General features: G+C 40.8%; 1 protein-coding gene across 1 annotated transcript; it reads left to right on the top strand.

The window, feature by feature from the left end:
• The first annotated feature begins 706 nt into the window (after positions 1-706).
• Positions 707-6,336, top strand: LOC119890448 (inward rectifier potassium channel 2-like). Its single transcript, XM_038701738.1, has 2 exons — positions 707-894; positions 3,070-6,336. The coding sequence occupies exon 2, from the start codon at positions 3,317-3,319 to the stop codon at positions 4,631-4,633; it is 1,317 nt and encodes a 438-aa protein (XP_038557666.1). The 5' UTR covers positions 707-894; positions 3,070-3,316; the 3' UTR covers positions 4,634-6,336.
• Positions 6,337-17,249: the final 10,913 nt, after the last annotated feature.

A 17,249-nucleotide genomic window follows, 5' to 3' on the forward strand; every position in this document is an offset into this window, starting at 1 on the left:
CTGTTAGAACTGAAAAGATATCATTATGTTGTGTTTTGGTGTTTTCAAGGCATTTCATGAGAAACTAACATTTAGCACCAATGGTTGTGTGGTTTGAAGGAAAAACTGGCTGTGTTGCAAGTGTGATGAGTTTCCAGTTTTGTACTACAAGTTGTGAAATTTTAACACATACTTGCGATAATAGTACCAAAGATGAACAAAAACTGTAATACTTATGGCATGATGTGATGCCAGTAGGCTACTGTGTGAGTTCATCCTCGTTGAAGCTCTACACCGCCACCTTGTGTTCACTGAGTACATCACACATCACACATTCAGTGGTGATTGTAACATTTCACAATCAATCTTATTAGATCTACTCACTACCCAGTATAGTTGCGAGAGAGACAAATAGTTAGTGTCGCAACATATCAACTCCAATTTGGTAGTAGTTGACTAATTTCACAAATTACATGCATGTGTTTTTACATTTTAATTTATTCATCCATGTTTTGTAGCAACTCTGAAGATGTTTTCCACCCAGACTAAGGATTTCCAGTTTAAAAGTTCTCATTTGTCCTATGAGAGAAGAGGGTTGTCTCCTCTTGTCTTCCACTCAGACAGATAATATTGTGAGCTCAGAGCCTCAAACAGGCGCTGCAGCTTTCTATTGGCCGCCGCTGCGCCAGGGGCGGGGGATAAGCATGCGTGTTTTTAAAGTCTGTCTTTGCAACGAGAAACATCTTCTTCAGCATTGCTGGACAGGGTTATGGCAGAATTTGCAGCGCCACACGGGAAATTAAGTGAACATAATAAACGAGCAGCAAGAATAAAAGGGACGCGGTGTGCATATCTGGCGCATATGGGACTTATCACAACGGGGAAACGGCAGATTTGCGCTGCAAGGACCAACAGGTAGGTGCAATAAGATTTATCTCTAATGCTGAAACGTATGTCCTGTAAGAAGAAATTACTTTCATTAATGAAAAAAGCTGTTCCATGTGTTATTATGTAGAACTATTATTATCATATTATTGTTATTATTATTATTATTATTATTACATTGTAGGCTGCTGTCTTCATGCACCTGCCTTTGGATATTGCAGGATATACCTTGGATGATCTGCATTGCTCCTGCCATTGATTTGAACTGAACTCTGTAGCTCATGGTGCCTATAGATGAGTGTAATACTATACTGGCCATGTAGCGCAACAAATGTATATATAATAAATATTTATAAATTTAATTAATACAAATATGTAGCATTAATGAAAGGGCATCTATTCCAAAATAACAAGTGGTGTCAAAGCTTGTAACAAAAGATGTCATCTGCTGAATGATTGGCCAAAGTTATTGATTTGAGTAATCATAAATAGAGTAGCTTTATGTAACCAGTTTCCATCTGCCTCAGCTGTTGGCTTGTATTGAGAACACATGTAAAACAAACAGTTACAGGTTTTGCAGCCTCTGGAAGCCTTGGTCTGTCACCGTGTACCAACCTGCCGTACTAAATGATGCGATATAGTGAGCCGATGAAAGCTCAGCGAGAGAGAACCCAGTAAACTGTGTGACAGTTGTAATGAGAGGAAGAGAAAGGGACCTCAGTTTGTGATGTGCTCAATGTCAGAGAGTAACCTATATTAAAAATGTATGCACTGTTAACTGTTAACTTCTGTAAGAATCAATGTATCACAAACATTTCCTCTCAACTGTCAGCCATACTCTTCTCTCCAATCATGTAGTCTAAATTACACTAAACTAAAGTGTATTCTAAGCTTTGTGCAGCCAAAATAAATAGATGAGTGAATGGCCAGTATGAACATGAAGTAAACTGGATATTGTGCTTGTAATAAGAAAGATGACATGGTCTAAGTTTCCTTTCTCACTAAGTAATGCAAGTCATTTGTGAATGGTTAATAATTTAATAATCAGTTTAATAATTAAACAAAGTAGCACTTTGGAGATGGATACATCATTTTCAATATCATATGAAATCACTAAAATCCAATTAAATTCTTTCTTTGAGCTGAATGGAGCCCCATATTCCCATTAGTGTATGTGACAGGTTGCTATTTCTGGTCAACCCAGGAGTGACATCATTAGTTGAGAAAAACACTGATGATGCAGGGGGATTTAGGACCATGTCCTGCACATGTCCTCCCACATGACTTTTGATCACTTTCAGATCAGTTTAATACACAATAAATTAGATGATGGAATAAAAAAATAACACCCTCTGTTAACAAAGGTTTCCTTTTTGACATAAGCACCATGCTTTCATAACTAAATCAAGGAAAATCTATTCAGAATATTTACTGAAAATGGCCCCTTTTTACTTTGACACAATAGTGACCCTCAGATGGGACAGACTCAAAAGTGGAGGTGGGGAGTTATTTTGGCACAAGCAGAGCATGTCTGGCTGACCATGGCCTTTTGTAGCCTGTGGTGTTGCATTTTAATGGACCTTTCAGGACACACACACCAAGTCAATAACATTTCTAATTTAGCTGCCCTTGTTGCTCTATTACATATGATGCAAGGTTACTGTTGCTTTCACGGAAAGAGCGTCATCCTCTCTGAAAAGCTGCAGGGTTCATTAAATTGTATTACACGATTCAGTGGTGCCAACTGTAGTTGTGAATTAGTTTTCGCCCTGTATATGCACGTGTGTTATGAAACTGTGCACTTAAAAACTGAGATAAAATAGTATGAAATGTAGTAATTAGTTTGTTTTTAAATGCATGCAACATGTTCTGACTTTATGCATTTCTTTCTCACTTTATGTCTTTGCCTAATTAAAACATTAAGCATGGTAAACATCCTTCCCACTTTGTCAGCTATCTAAGGGCTTGAATAATATTCTAATCTACCTCTGATAATGTATGTACAATGCATTCCCTGTGCTTTCTGACGGCACTTCAGACACTGTTTGTATATTGTCTGTGTGTGCAAGAACAGTGCTGCTAACTTTGAGTGTGCAATGCATTATTAAGGCAGCACAAAACCACACACCCACACACACTAGTCTTTGCTCTGGTTCCTGCCAATTGCTTTAAACCAGTTTTCTTCTCTGTCTGTAATTTCCACAGCCCACTTCACTGATGAGGTCCAAAACAGCCATCAGATAGGAGTGACCTGCCCTCACCAAAGGTGCACAGCACGCCTGTAGAAGCACAGGCCGGTCTTCCCAGTACCCTGCCGGATCTAGTCCTGTTGTCCACACTTTCTGCTTGAGTTTGTCCCCGGGATCATTCAAAACTGTTTCTCCAACGCTTCTACCAAAAACTTAGACTGTTTTCCACAGCAGAATCGGCCCAGCCCTCCCAGGCGGAAGTAATGGGGAGTGTGCGAAGCCACCGTTACAGCATTGTGTCCTCTGAGGAAGATGGCATGAAGCTGGCCACTATTGCTGTCCCGAATGGCTACGGCAACGGCAATGTCAACAAGGTGCACACAGAGCACCAACATCAGAGCCGCTTCGTCAGCAAGGATGGCCACTGCAATGTGCAGTTTATCAATATGAGTGAGAAAGGCCAGCGGTACCTGGCAGATATCTTCACCACCTGCGTGGACATCCGCTGGCGCTGGATGCTGCTCGTCTTCTGCCTTTCCTTCCTGCTGTCATGGTTGTTTTTTGGCTTAGTCTTCTGGGTAGTGGCCCTCTGTTACGGAGACTTAGACAATGAGACTCAGATGTGTGTTTCCAATGTGGACAGCTTCACCGCTGCCTTCTTGTTCTCAGTGGAGACCCAAACCACTATTGGCTATGGTTATCGCTATGTGACAGAGGAGTGCCCCGTTGCCGTCTTCATGGTTGTCGTCCAAAGCATTGTGGGCTGCATCATTGATGCTTTCATCATTGGTGCTGTCATGGCCAAGATGGCTAAACCCAAAAAAAGGAATGAGACCCTGGTGTTCAGCCATTATGCTACAGTGGCCATGAGGGACGGTAAACTTTGCCTGATGTGGCGTGTGGGGAACCTGAGGAAGAGTCACCTGGTGGAGGCCCACGTCAGGGCACAGCTGCTCAAATCCCGCACCACCGCTGAGGGTGAGTTCATCCCTTTGGATCAGGTAGACATTGACGTAGGATTTGATAGTGGCATTGACCGAATCTTCCTGGTGTCTCCAATCACCATTGTACATGAGATTGATGAGGACAGCCCATTCTATGAGATGAGCAAACAGGAGTTGGAGACATCAGAATTTGAGATCGTAGTGATTCTGGAGGGCATGGTCGAGGCTACAGCCATGACTACTCAATGTCGGAGCTCCTACGTGGCCAGCGAGATTCTCTGGGGCCACCGCTTTGAGCCAGTGCTCTTTGAGGAAAAGAACTACTACAAAGTGGACTACTCTCGCTTCGAAAACACGTATGAGGTGCCCAGTACACCCAGCTGTAGTGCCAGGGAACTAGCCGAGAAGAAGTCCGACGCCTCTAGCTCAAGGAACTCCTTTTGTTACGAGAACGAGGTGGCTCTCGAAAAAGTCGAGATGGAAGAGCAGTTTGAGGGGGAGGGAAACGGGGAGATGAGGGATGTCGAGGTTGGTGCACTTGAAGACACAAACACAGATGTGGTGTCAGACTCTGAATGCAATCTGGACTCCTTGCCTTTAGAATCAAGGCCTTTGACAGCAGAATCAGAAATATGACTGCAGAGATAAAGAAGGGTTAAATACTAGAATGTGGTATGTTAAAAACAGCTTGAATTTGGTAATGATTGCTGTTCTTTATAATGCATGACAGTTTGTAAACGACTGTGATTTGAGTATATAGTTCTCTATGCAGAAGCTCACGCATAAGACACCATGGAAATCCAGACTTATATTGTTTATAGTAAAAGTGGTGATAAATTTACTGGTTGCATGTTTTGTACTGAGCATCCTGGGTATGATAGGAGTTTCTGTGGCCTAAATGTCACATAATGATGTGACTGGCTAGAATAATGAAATCTATTTAATTTAAATGTAAAAATTAAAAAAAAAAGATGTGAACCTGAAACTTTGAGATTTATTATTTTTAAATACCAACCTAAATTAATATATATTTTTTGTCATTTTAAGTTCAGGAATCTTACTTTAAAAGTTGCTAAAATCATTTAAACCACTTGCACAAAGGCTACTGTTTGTTAACGAGCTGGTCTCTTAGCAAAGTATATTTACAGTCTTCTTCAGTGTTGTGTTGCTCTCATGGTGTGAGGCAGGAAAGAGGTGTCTTGCACAAGTACACTAATGCTCTTCAACCGATCTTGTTTAAGTATAGTATCTTTTGCAGCGTGTGCCTTAACAAAAATCTCTGTCCTGGTGGATGCACTCGGGAGATTTGGCTTTGACTGAGCACACGCTGCAGCAGATGTCACAGGAGGAAGAAGCATTCACAGGCATTTCACTATCCAGTATGCTGCCACTCCTTGCAGGTATTCTTGTTATAATGTGCAATATAAATCATTGGTAGAATGTGACAGGAAGCTCAACCCTGTGCCGAGGTTATGAATGTTAATGATAAGTGCTGCTAAGTTACATATTGTATGTTTAGGGAGAAATCTAGGAGCCATAATGTATTATTTGTCTTTTAAAGTATCCATTTTGAAGATTACAGATGCAGCTTATAATGGAATTTCTTGATGTAGACAAGCATGATTCTGTCAGTGTGTTTTCCAAAGCTTTAGTGCACTCCCCTCCCCCATAACAGCAGAAACTGTTTAATTACCCAAAGCCAAATGTGTACATACATATAAGATGCAAGTGTAACTCATCTGTTAGTTGAAGTTTAAACCTGAACTTTTCCTCATCTAACGGCGCTTGGCTTTTGAAACGTTGCATTATTTGAGTTGATTTTGATGTAGTCGGCTTTATATTCACATCAGTGTTGTTGGCATGGCAGATGTGCAGAATTTGGACACATCCTTGTTAACCCTCACACATCACCACGGCGGGTCTTGTGAAGTTATTTGTCATTTCTGAATGGGCCCTTGCTTTGTCTTAATAAAGATCAGGTCTGTTGATTAATATTTCAGTTACAATCACAAATCCTGAACAGATGTAGCACACTTGACTTCAGTCTTACTCAAGATTGAGCTTTAATGTTTTTTATCTTTTACTCTAGGTGTCAATGTGACACATTCATGCTTGGATAATGGTCATACGAAGCCAGAACACTCTACTGCTTCTCTGAAAAGAAAATCTATTAAAACATTTTATCTGTTCTCGTACTGATACCTCTCCTGTCTTAGGTCTTTATTTTTCTACCAGGATCTCCCCACTTTCCTGCACAAACCAGACTGTACAGATTTTTTAAAATCTTTTTGTAAATTATAAGGTAAATAATGTATATTGATATTGCAGTTGATGAAAACTGTTTATGTCTTTTTTTCAATAAAAACATATAAAAATCATTATGAAGTTGATGGATTGATTGTAAACAACAAATAGATGATATTGTGTGCATGACACATGAACTGAACAATTTTTACCAATCCTTCTATGTTTACGTGAGCAAAACTTTACAAAGGAAAAGCGATTTGCATTTTGACCCAAAATGTGTGACATCTGGAGTTGGTGAGCCAAGGCTTGCTCGACTGTTTTAGCTGTGGACACACATGCTGCTTCTCTAATTTGGAGCTGTGGCCCAAATTCCAGGCTGCTAGCTGTCAGAGCTCACGCCATCATTTAGTATAATTCACTAAAGTGACTCACAGAGCCCACAGAGACCCCATGCTATATCAGTTGGCTCCGCTGGAAGTCATTTTCTATGACAGCGATGGAAAAAACGCCTCATTTACTTTTCCCAGTCTCTTTCTGTAAACTGTGGAAAATAAGTGTATTCTGCACCACGGAGTGTCTTGAGGATTGGTGTTAATGTGTAGAATTAGCAGTAGGATATACTGTAGAATTCATATGTCTCAAAGCCACAAAGTTTGAATGAACAAAAATATGATCTGCTTTTTTTCAGAGATTTTCAACAGAAATTATTAGTTTAATGTGATCTGTCTACAAAACCACACAATTGCATAACACACCAATTCTCCAGAGAGGATGCAGCCAGCATTCTGTGATCACCCACCAGGTCCTCTAATCCAGCATGAATATGCATAAAACACTATTAAGCAATAGATCAGTGATCAATATGGTTGTATCAGAGATGTACGTGGGTTTGCAGTATGATAATCTGTCTGCAAATTTAGTTAGTTTCCATCCAGAGCTGCATTCTGCCTGCATGAGACGTAGTCGGGATCTATTGATCAGACACATCCGCAGGGAGGCAGTGAGCCGATTTGATTTGGTTCTACATAGGAAGCGGGAGCTGCCTCGGGACTTTTTCCACATTAGCCAATGAAACTGCCACAAAGCTCCGGCACGAAGTGAAAATTGGGTCTGTTGCTTTTCCTTTTAGAAAAGAAATTTCAATTAATTCACATTAAGTTAGTTTTCACTGCCTTAAATATAAAAGCTGATGATGTTTTTCTGCTTTGCCAAGCCTCGGAGTCCTGCAATAAGGTTTGTTATATGAAAAAAATTTGATCACTTTGTTCTAGCTTTCTTCAAAAAATGTCATCTCGGATAGAAATGTCATTGCTTAAGTCCTGAAACCTCTGAAATGAAATAAGCTGGTGGCTGTTCAGTCATGCTGGGTGAACTGTAAACTGAAATTGACAGCCATTGTTGGCCAGAGAGCTCTTGTCGATGACGCTGATGACATCTCTGGTGGATTCCCCTGAACTGGCTTATTAGCAACAGGCTGGTCAGCTTGACCTTCAGATTATATGAATATAAACATAACAATTCCTCAGCAGAGTAAAGCAACATATCATACATAGTATTTGACTTATCAAGACGGAAAGATCCTTCAGTGGTGTTTTAAAGATATCCTCAATGCGGAGCTATATGAGCAGCGGTCTGGCTGGTTTTGATCATTAAACACTTAATTTTCTGCATACTGGTGAAGGTTTCTGATTCAATTTATGGTGGAGAGAACAGAAATCTTGGCCAAAAATAAACTGTGTCAAGAAGTTGTTAAAGATACTTATTTGGTGCTGCTCGTTTTTGGGTCATTTTAAACCTTGTTGTTTTTTTTTTTAGCTTATGTTATGTTTTTGGACAATGCAGATTTGTTTCTTCTATATTTTAATTGCACTGCATGTTGTCTTAATGTATAAATAAACCTTTCTGAAAGCATTTTCATTTGTTATTTTGACGGCAAGCTATATTTCACACTGTTTTAAACAAATTATGCTTTTAAAAAGTGGTGGGGACAAAATCAGCCATTTCAAAAAGTGGTGGGGACATGTCCCCAGCGTCCCCAATGTAAATGACACCTATGGTTCTGTGCTACATATGGTTTCAGCATTTTGGACGGATGAACACCTGTAGTGGAATGGACATATTCCACACCCCAGACCTCAGTATGAACCTATAAAACATAAACATATGATCAGTGGAAATGAAGCATTTGTCTTCTTGGTACCCCTTGTGAAAGCTCACTGCTGGCTTATCTCAGTGACTGTCACTTAGAGACAGTTTATACGCATAATTTTAGAGAGTGTTAAAATCACAGGCATATCTACCGCTCAAGAGGAAGTGTGTGTAGTCTGGACAAAGTCTTTCCTGAACATATTTAGAAAAGCTATTATTTTCAAAAAATGATCTGACTCTGATCTTGTATGGGGTACATCCACAGCCTACTGCTTTATAAATAGCTGTAGCTGCATGTGTTTGGCCTAAATTCATGTCTTATGAGTGCCGCTGAGGTCAAAGAAAGCTGGACTTGGGTTGCTGTCTTGATAACATGATATATATGATTATAAGGGAGGTGTTCAGTGTTGACGATGCTCTGTCTGCAGTGCCAAACATCAAAAGACATAATCGCAGTTCAGTGCTTGACTGAACTGAAGCATACACAGTTTCCATACATCTGATAGATGTGTGAAAGATGTGACGTCTCTGTTACACTCAGCTACTCCATTTTGGGACGTACAATAATCTTGACAGTGTGACAAAGTAAAGCTGTAGTAGAGGTGACACTCACAAATTGTGACCATTTATTTGAAAATGGCTCATTGCCTCAACAACTCTGGAAGTGGGACAGAACATGCACAGGACGAACTCTTCTCTGAGGACGAAAGTAAATACAAGTCGAAGGGATGCGCATGAAGGGAGCTTTGACCTTGTTTTTGACAAGCATAATAACTAATGGAAGATGTTGTCTTCATAGCGAGTAATTAACGGCCTGCTGAAGCCTGTGATCTGATACAGTCAGGTCACTTAGACTGGGACTATAAGAGCTTATAATGCAATTATAAGTCATATTTTGATTTTCAGCATTGAAATCTGTAGCCTCTTTTTAAACCGTCTAGGCCAGGCCTAGAATACTGCAAAATAAATCATTTTAACTTTTCATACAATGTTTCATACTGATGGGTCCGAACCACTGAGTTTTGCCATATGTATAGCTTGAAGTCTGGCCAGAAGGATTCTTGTGTGATCTCGCAAATCCAACCGCCTCGCAAGGAAAAGTTGCGTAAGGCCTCTGGTGGGTCTAACAGCGTAGAATAGACCTGCTGCCTCTTGCAGCCAGCTAGTCAGTCTATGCTTAACTGATGGGGAGTGGTGGGATAAGAGGCAATACTGATACGCAACTGTTGTCTTCAAACTGCAACTTGGAGGGTGATTATGTTACCATTTATCCTATGTGACTGTCTGCTGCAGAGAATGCTAACCTAATCAGCAAAGAAACGCAATCTGAATTCAGCAGTGGTGTGTCAGCTAACATGCTCCAAGAAGTGGTAGTGGTCGTGGATGTAAGCACACAAAGGTGTAGGGGTTAATGTGGTCAGGGTACATTCAAATTTTATGTTTTTGATGAGAATTTGTAAAAAAATTAAATAAAAAAAGACACATCCAACTGCCTTCAGCTGTAAACCTATATCATTCTGGCCATTTCCTACATTCAGCAAATTAAAATGACCTGATGGAGCATGATTTGAGTGTGTGAGATATTAGCATACGCCAACACAGTAGACCCGTAAGGTTTTACTGTTAACTTTAAACAGGACTGGAGTGTCAGATCACAGATAAATGTGTGTCACCCAACAGCCAACAGCTGACACACTTGCCAGAACCTTCTATTGCTGTGTGTTAGTGTGTGTGAAGAGGTTTCCGGGCTAGTGATAGTGAAACTGCTGTTGTTTTGCATGCTTGCTTTCCCCACTTACATTTAATTATAGTTTAATTTTGGATTTTTGAACTACAATAACCTCAAACATGTACACAAACACACACCTGTTGACACTCATTTTGTCTCTATTTTTGACAGCTGAGTGTCTCATGACAGGGGGTAGTGAGGAGGGTGGGGGGAGGAGAATCCAGCAGGTACAATATGTTGGACAAGATTCAGGCTTTTTGCATTCCCTGAGCCTGCTGAAAGATAATATGTATATTTGTTCACATGGTTGTGTCTGGTCACACAAGCAGCAACAAAAAGGCACTCGGCACACAGCAGCTTACAATGCAAACGTGTGCTTGGTCATCTGTGAGTTGTTTAAATTGTTTTACTTTTCATGTAATATATATTCTACATTTGTGTCATTGTTTGAGATTATGTTTTTCACATACAGTCGTCGGGGAAGAATAAATTTACAACAATCACATTGCTGTACCTCTGTCAGTAACTGCTTTTCTATTCATGCCGCTGACCTTTATCCTTCTGGCACAGGCTCCTCTGACCTTGACCAATACATCCACAGCCAGGAAACAAAAGTGATATCTACTTAATGCTCATTGTTGGCTCTTGACCAACATCACCTTGTACTGAGAGGACTTGGCTCGGTGTGGTTTTGCACTTTGTTGCCTATAATGGAGGCATATCATTGAGTAAACCTCCCTGACCTCCATCATAACAAGTCGTGCTGGCGGTGTGGGAGTTAAAAGCGACGTATGTAAGCAGCAACACACTCTCTCTGAGTGTGAAAACTTTTATGTTTCTCTCTTCCATTTCCTTCTGAGATTTGTTATTTTATTCTTGTCCTGTCTGTGGTTATCCTGCCAGGGTCTCTGCCAAGTCTCCCCTCAAAATAAAAAACTCAGTGAGAAACTTAGTGAGTGAAGCCTGGAAAGTAACAATGAATGGAAATAAAATAAAAAGTATTACAAAAACATGGTTGATTTCTAGAAAGGAGAATTTAAAGGACAAGAGATACTTGAGACAGGCTTGTTTACGAGGACAGCTGAGGAGAGATGCATACCTCTGAACTGTGTCCAGCCTTTCAGTGACAAAAGTTACCACCAAACCGGTAATGTCAGCCAGCTACCATGTCCATACACACGGACCACCAAATACATTGCATATTTATATCTGTTGATGTCTGCCAAACAACCATCTGTTGGCTGTAGCATAATCAAAGAATATTGTCTTATTTACCACAAAGGTTACCTTCTTTAAATGTATGTATACTCAGGTAAAGTCAACTTGAATATACATGCTCTTCTCCAGGAATACCATGCTTTCATTCATACAGTTACACACATTCACACTGATGGGATAATTGGCAGGCGAGAGGAGGGATACTCATTGACTCTTCCTACCCACATATTCCCAGCATTCCCTGGGGATTCACTTTGACCACAAGCCTGTTTCCGTAACTTACGCCGCTACTGGCTCCATGTTCAAAGAACCAAACTGTTCACTCGCTATTGTAAAGCTGTTTTTGTAAATGGAGCTGATGTCTTTCCAGGGAATGAGTGGCGCACCGGCCCCCTCAGGACGAAGCAGCTTCCGCACCTAAAAGAGCCAAGAAAGGCCTATAGCCATGTTTACTATATTGATATCTGGGCAACCATTAACATCAGCTCCAAATGAAATGAAATGATGATCGCATGACATGTTTGAATAATTTTACGGCTTAAGATTGAAATGCACAACCTTCATGATTAAATATTTGCCCCTTAATATAAGTCTGTTAGTCCCTTTATGTAACTGTGACTGGGAAAGGGTTCCAGCTAAACTCTAAGTACACTTTTTTATTTTAGCCATGCTAGCGGCTCTAAGAATAGCGATGTTGATCAGTCAGTTGGTTGGTCCACCACTTTAGTCCAGACTGAAATATTTCAACAACGATTAAATGGCTTGCCATTAAATTTCACTCAAGTCCACGGTCCCCAAAGGATAACAATGACTCCCTCACATTTTATCTCGGGCCATCATAACTCAAAAATGTACTTATGACCAAAGACCTGCAAAATTACATTCTGTAGCCCTCGGCTGCACGTTTTGTGCTCGCTAGCGAATGTTTGCACGCTAAAACACTAAACTAAGATGGAATATGCATTGTATCTGCTAAAGATGCTAGAATTTTCATCGTGAGCATGTTAGCATAGTCATGCTAGCATGTAGTAATAAACACAGCTGTTCCACGGTACAGCCTCAGAAGAACCATTAGCATGGCTGCAGTGTCACAAATCCACCAACTTATATAAGAAGTGCCTGCACAGACCATCTACGTGACCATCACTTTCCATTAACATTCATTTTGAATTTGTTTGAAGATACCCACCTATGTTTGAGTTAACCTTGAATTGATACATTTCTTTTCTTGTAAAAACATAGGTTACTGCTAGACCGTAAAACTGACATTAAAACTCCTATGTAATTTGTTCTATATCCAGGGTCTTCAGTGTCAATTTATGCACGTTCTGCCTTGATACATACTATAATGTTATAAAAGTTGGATCTTTGATGCTGCTTGGGAGTTGCATTTCCAAATTAGACCACTCTGGACACCTGTTTGTCAGGTAGAAACAATGTCAGACATACAGATCCCTGTGCAGAGCGAGCTGTCTCATACTGTAGTTGTTAATCATGGGAGAGAGGAAGTATGAGTTACAGCAACACACACACGCACTCACACACGCAAAGGGAATCGGGGCACAAGGCAAAGTGAATGCGATCTTCGTCCTCACCACTTTAGATTTAATTCACACAGAACAAGATTAGAGGATCCAATCAGTGGTGACATTGAGCCGGGCACCAGTGGAATGAGACACCAGGGAGGCCTAATCATCCTCACTACTCCACTCTGCTGCGGCAAGCCAATAAAATCCGCTCCAGACGAAGCAGATGGTCAATATCATCTTCTCTCTTTTCTAAGTGAGATTATCTCCTCAGCTTCAGAACTCACTGGTGGATGTTTACTGAGACAGTAGCCTTTCTGCCAATCGGCTACGTGACGCTGATGCTGAGTTTCCCATGGTGAAGCTACCTGAGACCCAAAATGTACAGGCAGGGATGGGGTCCATGATGTTCCCCGGTGTGTTGCAGTGAACGTCACATCCTGTGCTGTATATATGACCTTCAAAACCATGACATCATGACAAGGGGCAAGGACTTTTTATTTCAAAATGTAATATCACGAGTTGAAAAAGTGTTATTTTGGCAACAAAAAAAAACACATAAAAAGTGGGACGTCTGATACATTGTCCTGTATTTTCGGTATTTTTCTGTATCATTGTAATAAGCAAACAGCTACTCCATTCTAAAAATAACAAGTGGTTTCTTCATTCTGCCCCCAAATGCAATTTCTCCCAACAAGAAGATTATTCCTTACGTCACACAATTTTCTCTCCTGTCCTGAGATTACAGAGGTGGCTTATGCTTGGTTTAAGCAGGTCTGTCATAAGAAAACTCTGCAGCAGAAGCTTTGCAGGAGATGACACGTGACCTCTGATTAGAAACTCCTCATGGGAAAGAGAGAGAGAGAGAGAGAGAGAGAGAGAGAGAGAGAACAGGCAAAGGTTGACATGATGGACAATTTTCCTCCATGGGCAATGATCAAAATCAAACATCGGTTATATCACAAATGTTTTATTATCAGCCATATCAGCTTAAAGACAAAGTGATGGATCAGCAATATACAACTAAATATGTACCTAGAATAGCTACTATTGTAAAACAAGTGTAGTATACAAGACTGGCACATGTTTGTGTACTTTGGGAACAGCAAACACATGCAGCTTATACCTGGCATGGTGCAAAAGAGAGGGCCAATTCTCCAATGGGGTCTAATTAATGCAATGCACACGAACCACAAGTGTAATGGAAGCCTTTTCTACTTTAGTAGAGCGCTGAAAAAAGGGCAAGTTTTCCGTGTCCACTGAAAGGAACAGGTAACAGGAGAAGAGTGGCACGCCACTTAAGGACATCCTCGCACCAGAGAAAGGGCTCATTGTTACACCTGTGGGTAATCAATGTCGTGCACTGATCTCTTGACTTCCCTCGTTGCTTACAACACCAGATGAGCCGGACGAGGACCCGGTGATTAAAAGTCAAGCTGCTGATATCAAGACAGGAAGAATTACAAAAGTGACGTTGCAATTAAAATCATGCTCTTGTCACACCGTGGCTCTGTGTGCGTGTGCATGCATGTGATCCTCTGCGCTGTTTTGCCAACTTGAAAGATTACTTTGAAAAGGAGACGCAGCATTCGACAACATCATCCCTTTCCCAGAAGCCAGGATTATTTGTGTCATTTAAATATTGGCAGACTTGGAAATAATCTGGACAAAAGTCAAACACTTTGCCAAGTCTATTTCAGGAATAATACATCATCTCATTCATGAGGGACGATTACTTTCCATCGCTAATAAAAAAAAAGTGAATGGGGCATGTTTGGGGATATGGACTCTAATTACTCCCTAGGGGATCATATAAGGCCTCGGGAGCAAGACCGGCTGGCTGGCTTTGTTCCTGCATGTGAATCATATGATTAGAAAGATAGACCTTTCACTTTTCCAGCGTGGAACTTAATCCTCAACATACTGTATTCGTATACAGTATACAGCCCCCGTCACTGCAGCAATCTATAGTCCACCTTAGAAACAAGCGTTCTTTTTATTTTTTTAATTGTGGTTCCTCACTCTAGTGCTGACGTCTGTATCCCACCTGGTCAATTGAAAATGTCTAAAAGCTTTACAACAGAAACTTTCCTCTATCAATGGATTTTGTCATTGAATACAAAGTAGCTGAACCATCTAACCTGACTGCACTTTTTCAGCATCTCTTGCTAAAGTAATGATGCAATGGTAAGTATGGTAAGAGTGGCTGTATAAAAAGACAATCCTCTGCGTCATGATCAGATCAGGCTTAATCACATTCAGAAGATTAGAGGGGGTTTATATATAAAATAAAGTCTCAGTGGTCTGGTGCTTTTCTTGTCCTGGTTGTTTTGCATTAACAGGCACAGACTTGCAGCGAGGCCTTGATGAGAAGCATCTCTCTACGCTCACTCTCACTGGGGAGAAGGATTTTTCCATTAGACCAGCTGGGCTCTAAACGCATCGGCTCTCCTTCAGGAAAGCATCCCGGGTTAGGGAGAGTCCCGCTCTCTGCTTCTAGCTTCATTCCCCACCGTGAGATACCAGGAGCCGTGTGATGGCAACACAGAAAACACTCATTTGATGTTGACCTCACTCCAGTGTCAACTGTAACAGGTGTAAAGAGGCTGAAGAAATACTGTTTAGTCAGTAATCTCTCCTGGGGAGGGATCCTTTCATTTGAATTTGAAGTTAGCCAACTGCAGGCAATTAGAGCAGATCCATTACAGCATAATCTGTGGCTGAAACCAATTTCCAGAAATCTGAGCATCTGTATGTTTTGGCCTCTGCAGGATTGGTTTGATCCCAACATTAGTCTGGTTGATGGTTTGTTTTTTTGTACAAATATGGAAACTAAGCTTGAGGTTCAAAGTGTCTCAGTTGATGACAAACACTGAACAGGTCAGCAGGAGTCTCTTTTACTAGAGCAAAATGTCACTCATAACAAGTGATGCAAAGATAAAAAATTAAACAACAGTCTGTGGCTACTTAGGCACATTTAGCTTCGAGCCAAATGCTATGTGCTCGATGCTAAAACACTGATGTTTTTGTGATGGATATAATGTTGGTCATGGTTTGTTAGCCCCCCAAAAAATGCCAGCATGTTGATGTTTTGCAGGTATATTGTTTATCATCTGGTCACCATCTTAGTTTAAACACAAAGTACAGCTGAGGCTGATTGGAATGTCAGGTAGGTAAAGGTACTTGGTCTTATTGGACTAATTAAAAATTTGACTTACAATGGCATTAGGGGATCATAATTCATTAAAATGCAACGTAAGGTGGACACGTCTGCACCAAATTTCATGGGAATCTATCTAATAGTTGAAATCCTTCAATCTAAACTTAAGAGGACTGACTGACAGACTGACATTATTGTGTGTGTATGCGTGTGTGTGAGTGAGTGTGCAGGCCACACACATGGCACAGGCTCCAAAAACTTGAGTTGTTAGACAATATTGTAACAGTTTGAATACTAGTCTAAGTGGTTTGAGCAGTCTCTCTGCTTTGCATTTGCCGGGCTGCCTATACAACAAAACTGGTAGATCAATAGATGCTTGTCAGTAATGCTGGAGGTCATTTATGTAATCAGGCAAATGGGAGAGGTGAGGTCAAAAAAAAAAAAATTTTCTCCTTTGTTTGAACTGGCTGAAAACAAGACCCAGGAGCATAAAATAGGTGGGAATAAAAATCCAGCGGGTAAGCAACAAACTCAGAGACTTTTCCTGAGTTCAATTTTGTCAATGACAATATTTGACACAACTTGGATGGTGAGGACTCTCCCTTCAGCTGTGGACTGACAGGAGAGGGTGCCTTGCTGCAGCTGTTCCACTTGTTGACATCGGCCCACGGCTCTCTTTCTCCTGCAGTGAATGTGGAGATATTACATTTCACCTTCTTTGGCTGTCCCACGTTTTAAAATAGTCCAAATGTTCCGAATCATGCAGTAAACAACGCACACCCTCCTTGTTCAGCCTGGAGTATCTTCTGAATGTTGAAACTATAATCCTTCATAGCAGCAATCATCCTGGCCATTACAGACAGATATCTATTTATGGCCTCTATTAATGTTTCACACTGTATATGGTGGCTTATGTATGTATATTTCTTACGGGGAGTCATCCCTTGATCACTCGACTAAACACAACTAAAGTCAGGAGGGCAGACTGCTGCCACTCATTCACCTGCTTTGGATCTTGGGAGTCGGTTAATTCACTGTAGCCATAAACTGGCACAATAATCCAAATAGAGTTGAAATATGATTGTAGAAAGCCTGTCTTTTCAACAGTGTCCTCTGTGTCAGGAAAGAACACACACAACGTCTCTTACATTTGCCAGTTTGATTAAATATGCCCTCAACTGCCTTTTATGAGGAACGCTGATCACAAATATTTGTTTTAGTATG

Source organism: Micropterus salmoides, unplaced genomic scaffold (genome assembly GCF_014851395.1).
Source record: "Micropterus salmoides isolate LMB-PRFRI ecotype aquatic unplaced genomic scaffold, ASM1485139v1 Ms_hic_scaffold_10, whole genome shotgun sequence".
Lineage (NCBI taxonomy): Eukaryota > Metazoa > Chordata > Actinopteri > Centrarchiformes > Centrarchidae > Micropterus > Micropterus salmoides.